The sequence below is a fragment of the Dendrobates tinctorius genome, unplaced genomic scaffold (assembly GCF_039654945.1).
Source record: "Dendrobates tinctorius isolate UK_male_01 unplaced genomic scaffold, ASM3965494v1 ptg000020l, whole genome shotgun sequence".
In the NCBI taxonomy this organism is placed as follows: Eukaryota; Metazoa; Chordata; class Amphibia; order Anura; family Dendrobatidae; genus Dendrobates; species Dendrobates tinctorius.
In genome coordinates, this window is record NW_027361688.1 from 55,353,406 (window position 1) to 55,377,162 (window position 23,757).

The following is a 23,757-nucleotide window of genomic DNA, read 5'->3' on the forward strand; positions in this document are numbered from 1 at the left end:
GGAGCCATGACGGGTAGGAAAGAAGAGGATGTCACCATTAGAAGATGGGAGGTGCTGGACTGCAACACAGTGCTCAGCTTGCACTGTAACATTTTAACTATGATTTTATAAAAACGACGTTATCTTCACAAGTAGGACCAAGACCACTATTTTCGGGCTCTCTGGCACAATTTAATACTTTAAACCTCATAACAGATTACCTCTAAACAAGCTACTGATCTGGTATTAAAGGGAAAGTATTATTGGAAGGCAACTTAGTGTTTAAATCAAGTTATGTTAAATGTAATTTTTAAGTATTGCTATTTTTAGTTTTTTAATTTTCCACATCACTAAATTAGATATATTGAAATTTTTACACTAGCCAGTAAGTATGCCTCCTGTTCTGTACAGATGACTGTTTAGTAGAGTCATTATCAATACAGACAGGTTTACAACAGCAGTAATAATCTCTACTGCAAAGCAGATATTGCATGATTCACCATCACTATAGGTGATAGTCACAGTCAACATCCTTCATATCCCTTCACAATGACCTTTACCTAGATCAGATCATAACAGCAGGAAAAACACATAAAGCCAATAGGGTACAGCATAGTCATTACAAAATATTAGAAATAGAAATACCCATGTCTCATATAACAGCACAGTGTAGGACACACTGCATATCTAAATAGAAAAAAACACAAAAGAACCTAAAAAGTGACAGGAAATAACCGTATAAGCCAAGGCAGTAAAGACAGGGTAGGAGTCCTTGGAAATAACCAAAGGACGCATACATATGTGGATCAGCACCCCCTGAGGAAGGAAACCTCCAAAACGCGTGTCGGGGTGGGTGGGAGACAGCGTGGTGTCCTTTACATCATTACTTGGTATATGTACAACCCCCTTTTCCAGGCACATTCTATGTGCTTTTAACCCCTTGAAATAGGGCTTTCTATGTGGAGAATATATGGCTAATATACTTGTTTATTGATTTCATCTATCTTTCTACTATTATGAACTTCACATAGATCCTCCCTTTACGCTGATCCACATATGTATGCGTCCTTTGGTTATTTCCCTGGACTGCTACTGTGTCTTTACCGCCTTGGCTTATGTGGTTATTGCCTGTCCATTTTTAGCCCGTATGTCTGTCAAATGATCTTTTCTTGATATAAATAAATTTGTACAATATACAGTTAGGTCCATATATATTTGGACGGAGACAACATTTTTCTAATTTTGGTTCTAGACATTGCAACAATGAATTTAAAACAAAACAATTCAGATGCAGTTGAAGTTCAGACTTTCAGCTTTCATTTGAGGGTATCCACATTAAAATTGGATGACGGGTTTAGGAGTTTCAGCTCCTTAACATGTGCCACACTGTTTTTAAAGGGACCAAAAATAATTGGACAATTGACTCCAAGGCTATTTCATGGACAGGTTTGGGCAGTCCCTTCGTTATGTCATTCTCAATTAATAAAAGGCCTGGAGTTGATTTGAGGTGTGGTGCTTGCATTTGGAAGGTTTTGCTGTGAAGGAAACACGCGGTCAAAGGAGCTCTCCATGCAGGTGAACCAAGCCATCCTTAAGCTTCAAAAACAGAAAAAACCCATCCGAGAAATTGCTACAAAATTAGGAGTGGCAAAATCTACAGTTTGGTACATCCTGGGAAAGAAAGAAAGCACTGGTGAACTCATCAATGCAAAAAGACCTGGGCATCCACGGAAGACAACAGTGGTGGATGATCACAGAATAATCTCCATGGTGAAGAGAAACCCCTTCACAACAGCCAACCAAGTGAACAACACTCTCCAGGAGGTAGGCGTATCAATATCCAAATCTACCATAAAGAGAAGACTGCCTGAATAGTTTATAAATCTGATTTTGGAAGTCGCCTTGCTACACTTGTAAGGAGAGCTTTAAACTAGAACAACATGGGAAGGGAAGCAAAAGACCAGAAAAAGCCATACACCTGACAAATGCTACTGAGAACTCTGCTATTAGAAGTGGAAAGGAAGAACAAAGACGAAAGAATCTAATTAAAAAAAATATTGGAGAAGGAGAAACCAATCACAAACTAAAATGTTTCTATACTAATGCACAAAGCATGGGCAACAAACAAGGAGAATTGGAACTACTAATACAGGAAAAGAAATATGATGTCATTGGAATCACTGAAACTTGGTGGGACAATACACATGATTGGAATACAAGACTAGAAGGATACAACTTATTTGCAAGAAACAGACTTGATAAACGAGGAGGGGGTGTCGCATTGTATGTTAGAAATGCGTATATCTGCACAGAGATTGAAGCTTCAGAGACTGGGAGTTCTGTGGAAACTGTTTGGGTAAGAATACAAGGACAGAACAATGGAAAGGACACCATTGTAGGCATTTACTACAGGCCGCCTGTGCAAGCTGAAGATATGGATGAACTCTTTATGCATCAAATGGCCAAGTTCTCCAAAAAATATGACATAGTTGTCATGGGAGATTTCAACTATCCAGACATTTGTTGGGAATCTCTCTCAGGCAAAACTAACAGGTCAAGGAAATTCTTATCCTCGCTTGCTGACAACTTTATCTTCCAAAAGGTAAAGGAGAAAACAAGGGGAACTGCTACCTTGGATCTAATCCTTATAAACAGGGAGGAAATGGTTGAGGAGGTAAAAGTGGCTGGGACCCTAGGAGGTAGCGACCATGCTATTTTAGGATTTTGGATAACTAGAGGCGGAAGACCTGTGATGACTCAGACGTCAAGGTTAGATTTCAGAAAGGCAGATTTTAAGGGATTCAGAAAGAGAATTGGAGGGATCCAATGGCTGGATATCCTTAAAGACAAAAATGTCCAGGAAGGATGGGAAATCTTGAAAAATGAAATTCTCAAAGCACAGTTGTTAACAATTCCGAAAAGAGGGAAGAATAGGAAGCATTTAAGGAAACCAGGATGGATGAACACAGAACTTAAGCACATGCTAAAAAGGAAGCAAAAAATGTTTATAAAATGGAAAGAAGGAGGCATATCTAAAGAAGAATATAATGCTGTCTGCAGAACCTGCAAGGCACAAATCAGATTATCTAAAGCTGAAAATGAATTGAGGCTTGCAAGAGATGTCAAAAGCAATAATAAAGGATTTTGGGGATATGTCAAAAGTAAAAGAAAAGTCAAAGATGCTATAGGATTTTTACAGGATGAAAATGATGAAATGGTAAGACAGGATGTTGAGAAGGCTGAACTTTTAAATTCCTATTTTGCATCTGTTTTCTCTCAGAAAGGAAATGTAACATCAACTGTTATTCACTGTCCTATTAAGGGAATAGAAGAATCCAGGATATCTATAAACAGAAAGATAGTGAGGAAACACTTAGCTAACCTAAATGTATTCAAGTCTCCAGGTCCAGATGAATTACACCCCAGAGTACTGAAGGAGATAGCAGAAGAAATTTTTGAACCCCTCTCCATAATCTTTGAAAATTCTTGGAGAACAGGAGAAGTGCCAGAAGACTGGAGAAGAGCAAATGTTGTTCCTATCTTCAAAAAGGGGAAGAAGGTGGACCCAGGCAACTATAGGCCGGTGAGTCTGACTTCTATACCAGGAAAGATCTTTGAACAAATTATTAAACAACATGTATGTCAATACCTGGATAAGAATGAAGTGATTAAACAGAGTCAGCATGGGTTTGTAACTAATAAGTCATGTCAGACTAATTTAATTTCCTTCTATGATGGTATTACTGATTGGGTGGATCAAGGAAATGCTGTAGATATAGTATATCTTGACTTCAGCAAAGCATTTGACAAAGTCTCTCATACAATCCTTATTGAAAAAATGACTAAGTATGGAATGGACAAGGCAACTGTTAGGTGGATTCATAACTGGCTTAGTGATCGGACCCAAAGAGTGGTCGTAAATGGCTGCACATCCAGTTGGAAGAATGTCTCAAGTGGGGTACCACAGGGCTCTGTCCTGGGCCCTGTATTGTTCAACATCTTTATCAACGATTTAGATAAAGGAATTGAGGGTAAACTGATTAAATTTGCTGATGACACAAAGCTAGGAGGGATAGCTAATACTAGAGAAGAGAGAGAGAGGATTCAAAAAGATTTAAATAAACTGGAGAAGTGGGCAGCAACTAACAGAATGGTTTTTAACAGGGAGAAATGCAAAGTACTACATCTGGGCAATAAAAATGAAAAAAGCATATATAGAATGGGAGGAATAGGGCTAAGTGACAGCACATGTGAAAAAGACTTGGGTATACTAATAGATCACAGACTGAATATGAGTCAACAGTGTGATGCAGCAGCAAAAAAGGCAAATGCAATTCTAGGATGTATTAACAGAAGCATACAGTCTAGATCACGTGAAGTAATTATTTCCCTCTACTCCTCTTTGGTCAGACCTCATCTGGAATATTGTGTCCAATTTTGGGCACCACATTTTAAAAAAGACATCAACAAACTGGAGCAAGTTCAGAAAAGAGCGACCAGAATGGTGACCGGTCTGCAAACCCTGTCTTATGAGGAAAGGTTGCAGGATTTGGGAATGTTTAGTTTGCAAAAGAGAAGACTGAGAGGAGACTTAATAGCTGTCTACAAATATCTAAAGGGCTGTCACATTGTAGAAGGATCAACTTTATTCTCATTTGCACAAGGAAAGACTAGAAGCAATGGGATGAAGCTGAATGGGAGGAGACACAGATTAGATATTAGAAAAAACTTTTTGACAGTTAGAGTGATCAATGAGTGGAACAGGCTGCCACGAGAAGTGGTGAGTTCTCCTTCAATGGAAGTCTTCAAACAGAGGCTGGACAGACATCTAACTGGGATGATTTAGCGAATCCTGCTTTGAGCAGGGGGTTGGACCAGATGGCCCAGGAGGGCCCTTCCAACTCTACGATTCTATGATTCTATGATGTAGATGAAGTATTAGTAGAGTTTTTGGAACTTAAGCATAGAATGAAGAGTTGTGTCTTGGACATTTGTTGGATGTAAATTGAATTTTATTATGCTCTTGATTCTCTCTAGACCCTGGAGCATGATGAACATAGGATGTAACAAAATATTAATACTCACCTCACTGTGCAACCCAACATATAATAATCGGCATCTATTCTTTTCACCTTCTCATCACATGTATCCTTCTTTGGTTTGCTTCACTCTGTCTAGGCCTCTTACATCACTGTGTGTGGCACCATTGAGGAACACATTGTGATGTCATGATGCTACAATGTGCATCACTTGAGGGTTGGTCAGCACAAAAGCGGTATTCTTGAGGCTAGCAGCGATGATAGAGTGGAGAAGGCCAAAGAGGATGCATGTGATGGCAGAAGGTCATAAATGAGCAGAGGACCAGATAATGGGCCATGGGGGCAGTGGGACAGATAAGTGTTGAGGTGAGTATACTTTTTTGTGGCCATTTTATAGGCCCTGTATAGCTCAGTAACATGATGGAAAAGTGTACGCCATTATGCTGAATTTGTAGTAAATTTCTTAATATTTGGATCCAAGAGAATCTAGATTTTTGTAAAATTCAAGAATTTAATTCAACTCAAACAAATTTGTATATCTCTGAAAAAATACCTATACTGGACATTGATGAGTTGGGGGGCTGAGATTCAAGTCACTTCATGAAAGCAACTAGCATTTTGTTTTAAGTATTGTACGTAACACCTAATTAGAGATGAGCAGCTTAGGCAAATTTTGAATTTGCCTGTCCTCATAGACTTTCCTGGGAATTTAAGTTTGTTGAGAAGCTCTTCTTTATGAATTTAATATCGCTTATTATGCTCCTGGGGCTTTCATTTGTAAAAATTAAAAGAGAAAATTCTTCTACCCGGCTTCTGATCAACTCTCCAGCCTCTCCTCTTGTCACCATAACCTGTCTGGTCTTCACTTCATGTTCTGCTTACCATTACTCATGCTGAAATCACTGGGCCTCTCATACAGAAGAGGAACTTTTTGCTCTGATAAAGCCCAGTCATGATGTTTTGCATGCACAAGCATGTATCCTATAGCATCAGCACAAGTAGAGGGGATCAAAAGATATGATAATGACCAAACAAGTGAGGAGCGGAGAGACCAGAGAGGAGAGTGTTATGGTGAGCATAACATTTTTTTTTACTTTTGTTTAAACATTTCACAGCCTTTTATGGTTCAGAAAAATTTAGTCCACTGGCTGATTCCACATGGAAGCAATTTTCTAAATAATGCGCATTTTGCCAATTGCAGATTTTTGTAATATTCGTGTAGCATTTAATGCCACTTGAATATATTCTCTCATCTCTACGTCTAATTACTTTAGTACTATTTAAATTGCCCACAAATTGAACTCTTGGTTGTCCATCACTAATGGGCAAATAAAACTAGTTACAGCATGAATATCGACCATCAGACTTGTGTGTATATCCATATGTGAACTTATCACCTCTGCCAATCTCTTTATCTGGACTAAAGTATTTATCTTCTAGATGGGATGAATATACAAGCATGTCAATATTAGGGCGTGTAAACTTCTGTATTTCTTACCTCGCTCTCTGCCCTCAATGTACTTTCATCCTCTGGCATCTGCCCTGGAAAAAGCACTTCATCTGCTGAAAAATAGGTCCATGGCGGGTGTGGAGAAGTGTTATAGTCTGGCTGAGCATTAAAGTACATTGGAGTGAAATTATAATCTCTTTTCTTATTTTCTGTCCATGTCCAATCATTACTCACACAATCTTCAGTTTTAATTACTTTACTTATGACTCTGAAAGTTTTTACATATTTAATCCCAATGTATGATACAACAGCAAGCAAAAAGATACTTGAGATAAAAGAAATAGCAATGATCAGATGGCCATTAAAGTCCACAATGATTATCTTATCCTTGCCTAATAACACAATATTGTCCAATTCTTCTTCCCTAGATTGCAATAGAGTGATAGTTACCACTGTCATTGTAGATTTGGGGGGTTCTCCATGATCTTTAATCACAATGAATATATTTTGTAAATCTTCATCAGTTTCTTCGATGACTCTTGATACAATTATATCCCCTGTATACAGCTCCACCCTAAAGAGTGAAGCATTAGTGAAGGATATCATTTCATATCTGAGCCAGGCATTATAGCCGGAATCTAGATCAAATGCTTTGACTTTAGTGATTACATGTCCTACTTGAGTTGATCTCCAGACTTCTCCGGTAAACAGTGATGGTAGTATTTGAGGCGAATTATCATTTTTGTCCTGAATGAACACAGTGAGGCTAGCTGTGCTGCTTAAAGATGGGGAACCATGATCTTTGGCTTCAATTACTATACAGAGCATCTGTATTTTTTCATAATCAAGTGAGTTTGCCAAAAATATTTCACCAGAATCAGAACGAATTGTGATAAAGCTAGATGACTTGACTCTTCCAGTGCTACTTGGCGTAAGAAAATAAGAAAGTCGAGCATTTTCATTAATGTCCTTATCTAGGGCTGAAACTTGAAAAATCAAAGTTTCAGGAAGGGTGTTTTCAGGGACTGAAATCCTATATGAGGGATTTAGAAATATGGGGGCATTGTCATTGACATCCAACACAGTAAACTTTATGGAAGTAGCTGAAGATAAAGGAGGGAATCCTGAGTCAGTAGCCAAAATAAGAACATTGTATTCTTCTGTAGATTCTCTATCAAGGCTATGTTTGAGGACCAATGAATAGTAATTTAAGAATTTAGATTGTAACGTAACTGGAAGGTGGTCAGGTATTTCGCAAGACACCTTGCTATTGTTTCCAGAATCCCTATCAGTAACAGTAAGAAGGGCTATTACAAATCCAGGCTTTGCATCCTCTTTAATACTTGACAAAGATGTCACCTTAATTTCGGGAGAATTGTCATTGACATCAGTTATCTCCACAATGACCTTACAGTGTCCTGTCAGGGGTAGCTGACCATGATCTCTAGCCTGAACTTTGAACTCATAAAATGTTCTTTCTTCATAGTCAATATTACCTTTGAGACTGATCTGGCCACTTTCCTTGTCAATATCAAATATCTTCTGCACGTTTATCGGCACAATACTGCTAAATGAGTATTCAATGTCACCATTCTTGCCTTCATCGTTATCGGTGGCATTGACTGTCATGAGTACATTTCCGACAGTATAATTTTCGGGTATAATTAATCTGTAGAGAGAGTCTGAAAAGATGGGTGGATTATCGTTAGCGTCTTGCACAAGAATCTTAATTTGAGCTGATCCAGTCAGTTTTGGCTTGCCACAGTCAGATGCCGTGAGGCTTAATACATAGATCGCTTGCTGCTCTCGATCTAATGCAATTTTTAATACCAGTGTTAATGATTTCATTTTGTAGTCACTTACATGAACATCTATCTCAAACAAGTCATTTGGACTCATAAAGTATGAGCAAACTGAGTTGGAGCTGGCATCTGGATCAAAAGCTCCTTCTAATGGGAAACGGCTGCCAGGATCAGTTGACTCTGCGATTGCCAAAACAATCTCATTTTCTTTGAAACATGGAGCATTATCATTAATATCTAGGATGTTTATTTCTATGTGATAAAGTACTAATGGCACATCCATTACAAGTCCCAGTCTCATCACACAGTGTGCACTGCTGGCACACAGCTCTTCACGATCAATCGTATTTGTAATGTGCAGAGTGCCAGTTACAGAGTTAATGTCAAAATACTGAATTTTGGTATCATAAGTCATGTGGAACTTACGATTGAAGAGAAGTTTGGGGTCCATTTGTAAATCTTGTGCTAAATTTCCAATTATGGTTCCTTTTTCTAGTTCTTCCATAATTGCATAACTGATTTGTCCATTCGTAGCATCAATCAAGCAAATCAACAGGTGAATCCACCTCCACCAATGCAAAATTCTGAGCTTCAATGCTAATCCCATGTCGCAGGAGGAATGACTCACAGCAAGAAGTGTCGACAGGGGTTGTGGTAGTATGTAATATAATTTCAGGTAACAATAGTTATTCTTCAGTTATGAAGAAAGGACATGACAGAAAATATATGTGCATCGTTTATTAACTTCACCCTCACACTGACAGGCTAATACATACTGACATCTTGTGGCATCAGTAAGAATTTAGAAGCTCATAGTGCTTAAAGGGGTAGTACAGTTTCTGAAAAAGAAGTGTATTATTGGTACAACGAAAAACTATACCATTTTCCAACTTACTTTCCGCATCTAATTCTGTTTGCTGTTATTGGAGAAGAAACTTCATTGTTTATTTTTTGTGGCTACAGTTTATTCTGGTCAAGTGATCACACAGGTACAAGGCTTATGAACAGACAATAATAATAATGATCCTTGCACCTGTATGATTATCATACAACCAGAATAGATTCCACTGAAAATGCACAATACATGTTCTTATCCAATGACAGCAAGTAGAGATTTTGGAATCATCATTGATTTGATACAGAAAGTATGATAGAAAATTGGATAACTTTCCTTTAGAAAACAGTTCTGGCTAAAATAAATAGATATTTCTCCTATTTTGACTTCTCCATGGAACACCGCTGTATCCTTTGAATTGTGTTGCTATGCTAGAAGCTCTTCCAAAAATCTAGCCAGGAGATTTATAAAGAAGTGTTGTTGTTTAAAGCAGTGACTTTGAATATTTTCTCCCTGGATGTATTAGTATTCATGCTGTACTGAAGATAGGACATTTTACTATTATGCATACAGTGATGTCAACCAATTTTGAAATTTGTCACCACCACTTTATTTTGATGTATTTACCCTTGTCAGTGTTATGACACATATTTCTTTTGTATATCTCCATAGTTTCTGATGAAGGTCTATACCCAGACCAAAAACGTTTAAACTTACCACTGTGCGCAAAAAAATTGGAACCTTTTTTTCAACACAATAAATTTTGAGTGTCACGTTTCTTACTTCGGCCACGTTCACACTATCAGTATTTGGTCAGTAATATTTCACATCAGTATCTGTAAGCCAGAACCAGGAGTGGGTGATAAACACAGAAGTGGTGACGGGTTTCTATTACACTTTTCCTCTGATTGTTCCACTCCTGGTTTTGGCTTACAAATACTGATGTAAAATACTGACTAAATACTGAAGGTGTGAATGTGGCCTTTTATTGATATTGGGACGGATACCCCACTAGAGCACCTATTCCAATGACTTTATGAGTACCGTATACAATCCATTGCAATATCAATAAAGGCACACTTATGATTCAGCGACTACATTCTCATTCATGCTATGTACGGCTATTTTTATAATGGAAATTATAGTTCAGATAGGTATTTTCTACATATAGGCTTAGTGAAGAATATGCGTTTAGGGTCCGTGCTTATTGCTCCAGGCATATCCCAAGATATATGACGTGAGACTGTAAAAGAAATCTAAAAAACCCTAACTGTCGAAAGATGCCTAACTGAAGTCATCAGTAGGCTCTGAATGTCATTCATACATATTTGATCTTAAAAACTAAAGCTTTTTTGCACCCCGTTTCATTGTCAGTATTTTTGTATCCATTTTTTCAAGAGTCAGTTAAAATATCTGCTGCTCCCCAAAGATTTTTGTTTTTTACTAAGATGGATGGAAGAGGATGAAATATATGTTAATAAAATGTATGTTCTTGCCTCCGCTTTATGCACCCACTTTCATTGGTTTCCTAATAGATACTCTATTTTGTTTTCACTATACAAATCTGTATCAAGTAGAGATAAGTGAATCTGGTAAGATTTGAGTTTGGCAAACCAGGTAGATCATGTAGATTTTAAAGAGAATTTCAATTTGAAGGAAAGGTATTCAAAGCACATTGAATGTTACCTATTTGCATAATTAATGTGGGATATAAAAAATAAAAAAAACACTCACCTTGCACAGAGACTTCAAGCATCTGACATCACTAATATCCCAACATGCATTAATGTCACATGATCGGCGCACACCATAATGTTATAATGACACAGCACACAGGGATGGCAGAGGCCTAGGCATACCGAAAAGTTCTATCATAGAGTTAAGAGGTGGAAGAGGATGCACACAAACTATAAGGGGATAAGAAGAGGCACAGGGGATCGAAAGGTGGTTGGCTGGGGCAGCATGACAGGTGAACAGAGAGGTGGGTATTATTATTTTATAAAAAAAATGTTCTTGCCCTTTTTATTTCTACAAAATGGCACAGCTGCTTGCCATTCTGCTGAATTCATGAGGAGCAAGTTACAAAACAAAAATCAATATGCTGGAGAATATACATTTTTGTTAAATTCGAGGACAATAAAATTCCACTTAAATAAGTTCGCTCACCTCTAGTAGCAGAAAAGAAGTAGACGAAGGAGCTTTACTGTATTAACAACATGACATCACATAGAGACAAGTAATCATTGTGTAGCTGCAAAAAATATTATTGTACCATATGTGTATATAAGGATGTTGTTCCCGTAGCTAGTTCTATATTGAGGTTGTGCAATCTAATGTAGACATACAGTATAATTTATTAACCTACCACAGATAATATTAACTATACCTTGACGCAGAAAAATATCTTGATGCAGTAACTGGACACATTACACTGTGTCAGCCATTCAACTTGTCAGTTTCGGTCTTGATTTATGATTTTCTGCCTCTTGGTAGGTATTTATAAAATGCTACATCCAAATTGCAACTTATAACATAGGTAATGAAGGTTACTCTGAGTGAGCTACCCTGGAAGAGGTTCTTCCTTTCTTACTTTGGAATATAAAAATGACACAAGTCGAAGATTAAAATTTAATCTGAATTCATCTATGCCCTACAAGAACTAAAAAAAAGTGCCACTCCAGTATTTTATCTATTGCAGCACTGGAGTGGTGCTAAAATCTCAGTTCCCTGCCCCTAGTCTTCTACCAGCTCCTATTCTTACCAGCCGCAATCTTCATCTGTTATCGATGTCAGACCGGTTGGTAGCCTGCAGTTTGTGATCTGCCGGATCACTCAAATCTTTGCTGGGTGATCCAGTAGTCTAGTCAATGTAAGTCTATGAGAGCCAGAACAAGGTCAGAATGAGTCTTTCATAGACTTACATTGAGAAGTTTTGATCATTACCTCTGTCTTCAGTAAGAACTTGAGATCATAAGATGGCGGCATGGCACCTGAGCAGTGTCGGGCACAGCTGAAGATGGTGGTTGGTAAGCATAATAAGAAGGTCAGGGACCTTATATTAGTTGAATCACTCTATTGCTAAAATAAAAAAACTGCATTATCACTTCTGGCTGCTGTGAAACATTTAATTCCTTTACACTGGAAGTACACTCACTGGCCACTTTATTAGGTACACCTGTCCAACTGTGTGTTAAGACTTAATTTCTAATCAGCCAATCACATGGCGGCAACTCAGTGCATTTAGGCATGTAGACATGGTCAAGACAATCTCCTGCAGTTCAAACCGAGCATCAGTATGGGGAAGAAAAGTGATTTGAGTGCCTTTGAACGTGGCATGATTGTTGGTGCCAGAAGGGCTGGTCTGAGTATTTCAGAAACTGCTGATCTACTGGGATTTTCACGCACAACCATCTCTAGGGTTTACAGAGAATGGTCCGAAAAAGAAAAAAAATCCAGTGAGCGGCAGTTCTGTGGCCGGAAATGCCTTGTTCATGCCAGAGGTCAGAGGAGAATGGGCATACTGGTTCGAGCTGATAGAAAGGCAACAGTGACTCAAATTGCCACCCGTTACAACCAAGGTAGGCAGAAGAGCATCTCTGAACGCACAGTGCGTCGAACTTTGAGGCAGATGGGCTACAGCAGCAGAAGACCACACTGGGTACCACTCCTCTCAGCTAAGAACAGGCATCTGATGGCTACTTTCAGCAGGATAATGCGCCATGTCATAAAGCTCGAATCATCTCAGATTGGTTTCTTGAACATGACAATGAGTTCACTGTACTCAAATGGCCTCCTCAGTCACCAGATCTCAATCCAATAGAGCATCTTTGGGATGTGGTGGAACGGGAGATTCGCATCAGGGATGTGCAGCCGACAAATCTGCGCCAACTGTGTGATGCCATCATGTCAATATGGTCCAAAATCTCTGAGGAATGCTTCCAGCACCTTGTTGAATCTCTGCCACGAAGAATTGAGGCAGTTCTGAAGGCAAAAGGGGGTCCAACCCGTTACTAGCATGGTGTACCTAATAAAGTGGCCAGTGAGTGTAGATGATGACTTGTCTCTCTGTCCAAAGTTCAAATAATCTTCTTGAAAAATTACCTAGTTGGAAAACCCACACTAATCCTTGCATTCTTAACCCCTTCCTGCCATCCGACGTACTATCCCGTCCACGGTACCTGGGCCCGTATGACCGGGGATGGGATAGTACGTCGGCGCGATCAGCGGCGCCCACGTGGTGAGCGCCGCTGATCGCGGCCGGGTGTCAGCTGATTATCACAGCTGACACCTGGCACAATGTGTCAGGGGCGGTCACGGACCGCCCCCGACACGTTAACCCCTTGCACACCGCGATCAAACACGATCGCGGTGTACCGGGGGTTAAAGGGAAGCATCGGCAGCGAGGGGGCTCCCTCCGTGCTTCCCTGAGCCCCCCACGGCAGCGCAATGTGCAGCGCTGCTGCGGGGGACTCCCTTCCTCCAGGCCCCCGAATCCAAGATGGCGACGGGGGCCTTCGGAAGCTGGCTTCCTCAGTGCCTGCAAAGCGCAGGCATGAGGAAGCCTTCTGCAGTGCCTGTGTCAGATCGCTGATCTGTCACAGTGATCTGTGATGTGAAAGATCAGCGATCTGTCACAGGACAGTGATGTCCCACCTGGGACTATTTAATAAAGTAAAAAAAAAAAAAAAGTGTAAAAATAATTAAAAAAAAATCGCCAAATAAATTAGAAAAAAAAAAAAAATATTCCCCCAATAAATCCATTTTTTGGCAATAATAAAAAAAAAAACAATAAAAGTACACATATTAGGTATCGCCGCATCTGTAACGACCCGCCCTATAAAACTGTCCCATTAGTTAACCCCTTTAGCGAACCCCTTAAAAAATAAAAATAAAAAACGAAGCAAAAAATAATGATTTATTATCATACCGCCAAACAAAAAGTGTAATAACGCGCGATCAAAAAGACGCATATAAATAGCCATGGTACCGCTGAAAACGTCATCTTGTCCCGCAAAAAACGAGCTGCCACACAGCATCATCAGTGAAAAAATAAAAAAGTTATAGCTCGCTGAATAAAGCGATGCAAAAATAATTATTTTTTATATAAAATAGTTTTCAGTGCATAAAACCGACAAAAACATAAAAAACGACCTAAATGAGGTATCGCTGTAACCATACTGACCCGAAGAATAAAACCGCTTTATCAATTTTACCGCACGCGGAACGGTGTAAACGCACCCCCCCAAAAGAAATTCATGAAACGCTGGTTTTTGTTCAGTCTGCGTCCCAAAAATCGGAATAAAAAGCGATCAAAAAATTTCACGTGCCCGAAAATGGTACCAATAAAAACGTCAACTTGTCCAGCAAAAAATAAGACCTCACATGACTCAGTGGGTCAAAATACGGAAAAATTATAGCTCTCAATATGTGGTGATGCAAAAACTATTTTTACAATAAAAAGCGTCTTTTAGCGTGCGACAGCCGTCAAACATAAAAACCGCCATAAATAGTAAATCAAACCCCCCGTTATCACCCCCTTAGTTAGGGAAAAATAATAAAATTAAAAAAATGTATTTATTTCCATTTTTCCATTAGGGTTAGGGCTAGGGTTAGGGCTAGGGGTGTGTTGGGGTAGGGCTAGGGTTAGGGTTAGGGTTAGGGTTAGGGCTAGGGCTAGGGTTAGGGTTAGGGCTAGGGTTAGGGTTAGGGCTAGGGTTAGGGCTAGGGTTAGGGTTAGGGGCGTGTTGGGGTTCGGGTTGGAGTTAGAATTGGGGGTTTCCACTGTTTGGGCACATCAGGGGCTCTCCAAATGCAACATGGCGTCTGATCTCAATTCCAGCCAACTCTGAGTTGAAAAAGTCAAATGGTGCTCCTTCCCTTCCAAGCTCTGCTATGCGCCCAAACAGTGTTTTACCCCCACATGTAGGGTATCAGCCTACTCAGGACAAATTGCAAAACAATTTTTGGGGTCCAATTTCTCCTGTTACCCTTAGGAAAATAAAAAATTGGGGGCAAAAATATCATTTTTGTGGAAAAAAATGATTTTTTTATTTTCACGTCCGAGTGTTATAAACTTCTGTGAAGCACTTGGGGGTTCAAAGTGCTCACCACACATCTAGATAAGTTCCGTGGGGGGTCTAGTGTCCAAAATGGGGTCACTTGTGGGGAGTTTCAATAGTTTAGGTACATCAGGGGCTCTCCAAACGCACATGACACCCGCAGACCATTCCATCAAAGTCTGCATTCCAAAACGTCACTGCTTCCCTTCCGAGCCCCGACGTGTGTCCATACAGTAGTTTTCTCCCACATATGGGGTGTCAGCGTACTCAGGACAAATTGGACAACAACTTTTGGGGTCCAATTTCTCCTGTTACCCTTGGGAAAATGAAAAAATTGGGGGACTAATTGATCATGTTTGTGGAAAAAATAAGATTTTTTTATTTTCATGCCCTGGCATTATAAACTTCTGTGAAGCCCTTGGGGGTTCAAAGTGCTCACCTCACATCTAGATACGTTCCTTAGTGGGTCTAGTTTTCAAAATGGGGTCATTTGTGGGGGTTTCCACTGTTTAGGTACATTAGGGGCTCTCCAAAGGCAACATGACACCCGCAGACCATTCCATCAAAGTCTGCATTCCAAAACGTCACTACTTCCCTTCCGAGCCCCGACGTGTGCCCATACAGTAGTTTTCTCCCACATATGGGGTATCAGCATACTCAGGACAAATTGGACAACAACTTTTGGGGTCCAATTTCTCCTGGTACCCTTGGGAAAATAAAAAAATGGTGACTAAAAGATCATGTTTGTGGAAAAAATACGAATTTTTTATTTTCACGCCCGGGCGTTGTAAACTTCTGTGAAGCACTGGGGGGTTCAAAGTGCTCACCACACATCTAGATAAGTTCCTTGGGGGGTCTAGTATACAAAATGGTGTCATTTGTGGGGGGTTTCCACTGTTTAGGTACATTAGGGGCTCTCCAAAGGCAACATGACACCCGCAGACCATTCCATCAAAGTCTGCATTCCAAAACATCACTACTTCCCTTCCGAGCCCCGACGTGTGCCCATACAGTAGTTTTCTCCCACATATGGGGTATCAGCATACTCAGGACAAATTGGACAACAACTTTTGGGGTCCAATTTCTCCTGGTACCCTTGGGAAAATAAAAAAATGGTGACTAAAAGATCATGTTTGTGGAAAAAATACGAATTTTTTTATTTTCACGCCCGGGCGTTGTAAACTTCTGTGAAGCACTGGGGGGTTCAAAGTGCTCCCCACACATCTAGATAAGTTCCTTGGGGGGTCTAGTATACAAAATGGTGTCATTTGTGGGGGGTTTCCACTGTTTAGGTACATTAGGGGCTCTCCAAAGGCAACATGACACCCGCAGACCATTCCATCAAAGTCTGCATTCCAAAACATCACTACTTCCCTTCCGAGCCCCGACGTGTGCCCATACAGTAGTTTTCTCCCACATATGGGGTATCAGCATACTCAGGACAAATTGTACAACAACTTTTGGGGTCCAATTTCTCCTGGTACCCTTGGGAAAATAAAAAAATGGTGATTAAAAGATCATGTTTGTGAAAAAAATACAATTTTTTTATTTTCACGCCCGGGTGTTATAAACTTCTGTGAAGCACTGGGGGGGTCAAAGTGCTCACCACACATCTAGATAAGTTCCTTATGGGGTCTAGTTTCCAAAATGGTGTCATTTGTGGGGGGTTCCACTGTTTTGGTACATCAGGAGTTTTCCAAACGCGACATGGTGTCCGATCTCAATTCCAGCCCAAAACGTCAAATGGCGCTGCTTCCCTTCCGAGCTCTGCCATGCGCCCAAATAGTGGTTTATCCCCACATGTGGGGTATCAGCGTACTCAGGACAAATTGCACAATAACTTTTAGGGTCCTGTTACCCTTGGAAAAATAAGAATTGAGGGTGAAAAGATCATTTTTGTGGAAAAAATATGATTTTTTAATTGTATGGCTTTATGTTATAAACTTCTGTGAAGCCCATGGGGGTTCAAAGTTCTCACCACACATCTAGATAAGTTCCTTAGGGGGTCTAGTTTCCAAAATGGTGTCATTTGTGGGGGGTTTCCACTGTTTTGGTACATCAGGGGTTTTCCAAACGCGACATCGTGTCCGATCTCAATTCCAGCCAAAAACGTCAAATGGCGCTGCTTCCCTTCCGAGCTCTGCCATGCGCCCAAATAGTGGTTTACCCCCACATGTGGGGTATCAGCGTACTCAGGACAAATTGCACAATAACTTTTAGGGTCCTGTTACCCTTGGGAAAATAAAAATTGGGGTGAAAAGATCATTTTTGTGGAAAAAATATGATTTTTTAATTGTACCGCTGTACGTTATAAACTTCTGTAAAGCCCTTGTGGGTTCAAAGTTCTCACCACATATCTAGATAAGTTCCTTGGGGGGTCTAGTTTCCAAAATGGGGTCACTTGTAGGAGGTTTCCACTGTTTAGGTACATCAGGGACTCTCCAAACGTGACATGGCGTCCAATCTGAATTCCAGCCAATTTTGTATTGAAAAAGTCAAACGGCGCTCCTTCCATTCTGAGCTCTGCCATGCGCCGAAACAGTCATTCCCCCCCACATATCAGGTATCTGCGTACTCAGGACAAATTGCACAATAACTTTTGCAGTTCAATTTCTCCTGTTACCCTTGGTAAAATAAAAAAAATTGAACCTGAAGTTTTTTTTTATGAAAAAAAGTTAGATGTTCATTTTTTTTTAAATATTCAAAAAAATTCCTGTGATGCACCTAAAGGGTTAATAAACTTCTTGAATGTGGTTTTGAGCACCTTAAGGGGTGCAGTTTTTAGAATGGTGTCACTTTTGGGTATTTTCTATCATATAGACCCCTCAAAGTGGCTTCAAATGTGATGTGGTCCTAAAAATAAAATGGTGTTGTAAAAATGAGAAATCGCTGGTCAACTTTTAACCCTTATAACTTCCTAACAAAAAAAAATTTTGGTTCCAAAATTGTGCTGATGTAAAGTAAACATGTGGGAAATGTTAGTTATCAAGTTTTTTGTGTGCCGTATCTCTGTGATTTAAGGGCATAAAAATTCAAAGTTGGAAAATCGCGAAATTTTCAAAATTTACGCCAAATTTCCGTTTTTCTCACAAATAAACGCAAGTTATTTGAATGAAATTTTACCACTATCATGAAGTACAATATGTCATGAGAAAACAATGTCAGAATCACCGGGATCCATGGAAGCGTTCCAGAGTTATGACCTCATAAAGGTACAGTGGTCAGAATTGTAAAAATTGGCCCGGTCATGAACGTGCAAACCACCCTTGGGGGTGAAGGGGTTAATGAGACATTCTGAAGTTCTTAACCCCTTAATGACAGCCAATACGCTTTTTAATAGCAGCAGTAAAGGGTACTTATTCCTCAGCGCCACTTTTTAATGGTGGGTTAGAGCTGGTCTTAGGGTTATGTTAGGGTTGGGGTTGGGGATAGGGTTAGTGTTGGGGTTGGTGTTGTGGTTAGGGTTGCTTTGTGTTTAAGGTTGTGTTTAGGGTTGGTATTAAGGTTAGGTGTGTTGTGGTTAGGGTTGGGGTTAGGGCTGTGTTAGGGCTGGAGTTAGAACTAAGGGGTTTCCATTGTTTAGGCACATCAGGGGGTCTCCGATATGGTGGCCACCATCGATTCCAGACAATTTTGGTTTAAAAAACTCAAAGGGTGCTCCTTCCCTTCTGAGCCCTGCCATGCAACCAAACAGTGGCTTTACCCCCACATATGGGGTATCGGTGCACTCAGGAGAAATTGCACAACACATTTTGTGGTCAATTTTCTCCTGTTACCCATGTGAAAATAAGAAAGTTTAAGGTCTAAAGTATTTTTTTTGTGAAAAAAGTTAAATGTTAATTTTTTCCTTCCACATTGCTTTAGTTTTTGTGAAGCACCTGAAGGGTTAATAAACTTGAATGTGCTTTTTGAGCACCTTGAGGGGTGAAGTTTTCAGTATGGTGTCAGTTTTGGGTATTTTCAGTCATATTGACCCCCCAAAGTCACTTTAAATGTGATGTAGTCCCTAAAAAAAGGGTTTTAACCCTTATAATGTCCTAAGAATAAATTATGCTTCCAAAATAGTGCTGATGTAAAGTAGACATGTGAGAAACTTTATTTGTTAACTATTTTGTGTGACAAAGCTCTCTGATTTAAGGGCACAAAAATTAAAATTTAGAAAATTGAAAAATTTTCTACATTTTTGCCAAATTTCCATTTTTTCATAAATGAACACAAGTCATATCAAATAAATTCCACCACTATCATGAAGTACAATATGTCGCAAACAACAATCTTAGAATTCTTAAAATTAGTGGGATCCATTGAAGCGTTCCAGAGCTATAACCTCTAAATTCTACCACTATCATGAAGTACAATATGTTGCAAACTACAATCTTAGAATTCTTAAAATTAGTGGGATCCATTGAAGCGTTCCAGAGCTATAACCTCATAAAGTGACAGTGGTCAGAATTGGAAAAAAATTGGCTTGTTCATTAAGATCTAAATTGGCTCGGCCACTAAGGGGTTAAATTGCTTTAATTAGATGCAATGAAAATAAGCATGTTTGTAATTGACTTGCTTTTCGATCTTCTGTCATGTTCCTGCAATGACAGCTTTAACCCCTTACCTACAATTGACGTAATATTCCGTCCATGTGACCATGGACCTAATTACCATGGACGGAATATTATGTCATCGCGATCAGCGGCGCCCACGTGGTGAGTGCCGCTGATCGCGGCCGAGTGTCAGCTAATTATCATAGCTGACACCCGGCACAATGTGTCAGGGGCGGTCACGGACCGCCCCCAACACGTTAACCCCTTGCACACCGCGATCAAACACGATCGCGGTGTACCGGGGGTTAAAGGGAAGCATCGGCAGGGAGGGGGCTCCCTCCGTGCTTCCCTGAGCCCCCCACGGCAGCGCAAAGCGCAGGCATGAGGAAGCCTGTGCATTGCCTGTGACAGATCGCTGATCTGTCACAGTGATCTGTGATGTGACAGATCAGCGATCTGTCACAGGACAGTGATGTCCCCCATGGGACATTGTAATAAAGTAAAAAATAATTTAAAAAAAAGTGTAAAAATAATTTAAAAAAATCGCCAAATAAATTAAAAAAAAAAAAAAAAATATTCCCCAATAAATTCATTTTTTGGAAATAAAAAAAAACCAAAACAATAAAAGTACACATATTTGGTATCGACGCATCCGTAACGACCCGCCCTATAAAACTGTCCCAATAGTTAGCCCTTAAGCAAACCCCTTAAAAAATAAAAATAAAAAACGAAGCAAAAAATAATGATTTATTATCATACCGCCGAACAAAAAGTGCAATAACGCGCGATCAAAAAGATGCATATAAATATCCATGGTACCGCTGAAAACGTCATCTTGTCCCGCAAAAAATGAGCCACCATACAGCATCATCAGCGAAAAAATAAAAAAGTTATAGCTCGCAGAATAAAGTGATGCAAAAATAATTATTTTTTATATAAAATTGTTTTCATTGCATAAAACCGACAAAACATAAAAAAAGAGCTAAATGAGGTATCGCTGTAACCGTACTGACCCAAAGAATAAAACCGCCTTATAAATTTTACCGCACCCAGAACGGCGTAAACGCACCACCCAAAAGAAATTCATGAAACGCTGGTTTTTGTAAATTCTGCGTCCCAAAAAACGAAATAAAAAGCGATCAAAAAATGTCACATGCCCGAACATGATACCAATAAAAGCGTCAACTCGTCCCGCAAAAAATAAGACCTCACATGACTCGGTGGGTCAAAATATGGAAAAATTATAGCTCTCAATATGTGGTGATGCAAAAACTATTTTTACAATAAAAAGCGTCTTTTAGCGTGCGACAGCTGCCAAAAATAAAAACCGCCATAAATAGTAAATCAAACCCCCGTTATCACCCCCTTAGTTAGGGAAAAATAATAAAATTAAAAAAATGTATTTATTTCCATTTTCCCATTAGGGTTAGGGCTAGGGTTAGGGTTAGGGCTAGGGTTAGGGCTAGGGCTAGGGCTAGGGCTAGGGTTACGGTTAGGGTTAGGGTTAGGGCTAGGGCTAGGGTTAGGGTTAGGGTTAGGGCTAGGGCTAGAATTGGGGGTTTCCACTATTTGCGCACATCAGGTGCTCTCCAAACGCAACATGGCATCTGATCTCAATTCCAGCCAATTCTGCGTTGAAAAAGTCAAATGGTGCTCCTTCCCTTCCAAGCCCTGCCATGCACCCAAACAGTGTTTTACCCCCTCATATGGGGTATCAGCCTAATCAGGACAATTTGCAAAACAACTTTTGGGGTCCTATTTCTCCTGTTGCCCTTAGGAAAATAAAATTTTGGGGCAAAAATATCATAGAATCATAGAATCATAGAATCATAGAATCGTAGAGTTGGAAGGGACCTCCTGGGCCATCTGGTCCAACCCCCTGCTCAAAGCAGGATTCGCTAAATCATCCCAGTCAGATGTCTGTCCAGCCTCTGTTTGAAGACTTCCATTGAAGGAGAACTCACCACTTCTCGTGGCAGCCTGTTCCACTCATTGATCACTCTAACTGTCAAAAAGTTTTTTCTAATATCTAATCTGTGTCTCCTCCCATTCAGTTTCATCCCATTGCTTCTAGTCTTTCCTTGTGCAAATGAGAATAAAGTTGATCCTTCTACAATGTGACAGCCCTTTAGATATTTGTAGACAGCTATTAAGTCTCCTCTCAGTCTTCTCTTTTGCAAACTAAACATTCCCAAATCCTGCAACCTTTCCTCATAAGACAGGGTTTGCAGACCGGTCACCATTCTGGTCGCTCTTTTCTGAACTTGCTCCAGTTTGTTGATGTCTTTTTTAAAATGTGGTGCCCAAAACTGGACACAATATTCCAGATGAGGTCTGACCAAAGAGGAGTAGAGGGAAATAATGACTTCACGTGATCTAGACTGTATGCTTCTGTTAATACATCCTAGAATTGCATTTGCCTTTTTTGCTGCTGCATCACACTGTTGACTCATATTCAGTCTGTGATCTATTAGTATACCCAAGTCTTTTTCACATGTGCTGTCACTTAGCCCTATTCCTCCCATTCTATATATGCTTTTTCCATTTTTATTGCCCAGATGTAGTACTTTGCATTTCTCCCTGTTAAAAACCATTCTGTTTGTTGCTGCCCACTTCTCCAGTTTATTTAAGTCTTTTTGAATCCTCTCTCTCTCTTCTCTAGTATTAGCTATCCCTCCTAGCTTTGTGTCATCAGCAAATTTAATCAGTTTACCCTCAATTCCTTCATCTAAATCGTTGATAAAGATGTTGAACAATACAGGGCCCAGGACAGAGGAAAAAAATTTTTTTGTTATTTTCACGCCTGGGCTTTATAAACTTCTGTGAAGCACTTGGGGGTTCAAAGTTCTCACCACACATCTAGATAAGTTCCTTGGGGGGTCTAGTTTCCAAAATGGGGTCATTTGTGGGGGGTTTCCACTGTTTTGGTACATCAGGGGCTTTCCAAACGCGACATGGTGTCTGATCTCAATTCCAGCCAAAAAAGTCAAATGGCGCTGCTTGCCTTCCGAGCTCTGCCATGGGCCCAAATAGTCATTTACACCCACATATGGGGTATCAGTGTACTCAGGACAAATTGCACAATAACTTTTAGGGTCCTGTTACCCTTGGGAAAATAAAAATTGGGGGTGAAAAGATCATTTTGTGGAAAAAATATGATTTTTTAATTGTACCGCTGTGCATTATAAACTTCTGTGAAGCCCTTGTGGGTTCAAAGTTCTCACCACATATCTAGATAAGTTCCTTAGGGGGTCTAGTTTAAAAAATGGGGTCATTTGTGTGGGGTTTCCACTGTTTAGGTACATCAGGGGCTCTCCAAACGCGACATGGAGTCCGATCAGAATTCCAGCCAATTTTGCATTGAAAAAGTCAAACGGCGCTCCTTCCCTTCTGAGCGCTGCCATGCGCCGAAACAGTGGTTCCCCCCCACATATCAGGTATCAGCGTGCTCAGGACAAATTGCACAATAATTTTTGCAGTCCAATATCTCCTGTTACACTTGGTAAAATAAAAAAAATTGAACCTGAAGTAATTTTTTTTGTGAAAAAAAGTTAAATGTTAATTTTTTTTAAATATTCAAAAAATTCCTGTGACGCACCTGAAGGGTTAATAAACTCCTTGAATGTGGTTTTAAGCACCTTAAGGGGTGCAGTTTTTAGAATGGTGTCACTTTTGGGTATTTTCTATCATATAGACCCCTCAAAGTGGCTTCAAATGTGATGTGGTCCGTAAAAATAAAATGGTGTTGCAAAAATGAGAGATCGCTGGTCAACTTTTAACCCTTATATCTTGCTAACAAATAAAAATTTTGGTTCCAAAATTGTGCTGATGTAAAGTAAACATGTGGCAAATGTTACTTATTAGCTTTTTTGTGAGCCATATCTCTGTGATTTAAGGGCATAAAAATTCAAAGTTGGAAAATTGCGGAATTTTCAAAATTTTTGCCAAATTTCCGTTTTTCTCATAAATAAACGCAAGTTATATGAATGAAATTTTACCACTAAAAGGAAGTACAATATGTCACGAGAAAACAATGTCAGAATCACCGGGATCCA

The 23,757-nt window shown here is 39.8% G+C and overlaps 2 protein-coding genes across 8 annotated transcripts in view; both read right to left on the reverse strand.

The window, feature by feature from the left end:
• Positions 1-23,757, reverse strand: part of LOC141083678 (protocadherin alpha-C2-like) — a 564,749-nt gene that overhangs the window by 214,050 nt on the left and 326,942 nt on the right. The window lies entirely within an intron of this gene.
• On the reverse strand, positions 4,546-12,912 carry LOC141083675 (protocadherin alpha-4-like). The gene has a single exon (XM_073568058.1). The coding sequence runs from the start codon at positions 8,875-8,877 to the stop codon at positions 6,487-6,489; it is 2,391 nt and encodes a 796-aa protein (XP_073424159.1). The 5' UTR covers positions 8,878-12,912; the 3' UTR covers positions 4,546-6,486.

Coding starts and splice junctions, on each gene's coding strand:
- LOC141083675 (XM_073568058.1), bottom strand. CDS start 8,877: ATGGGATTAGCATTGAAGCTCAGAATTTTGCATTGGTGGAGGTGGATT.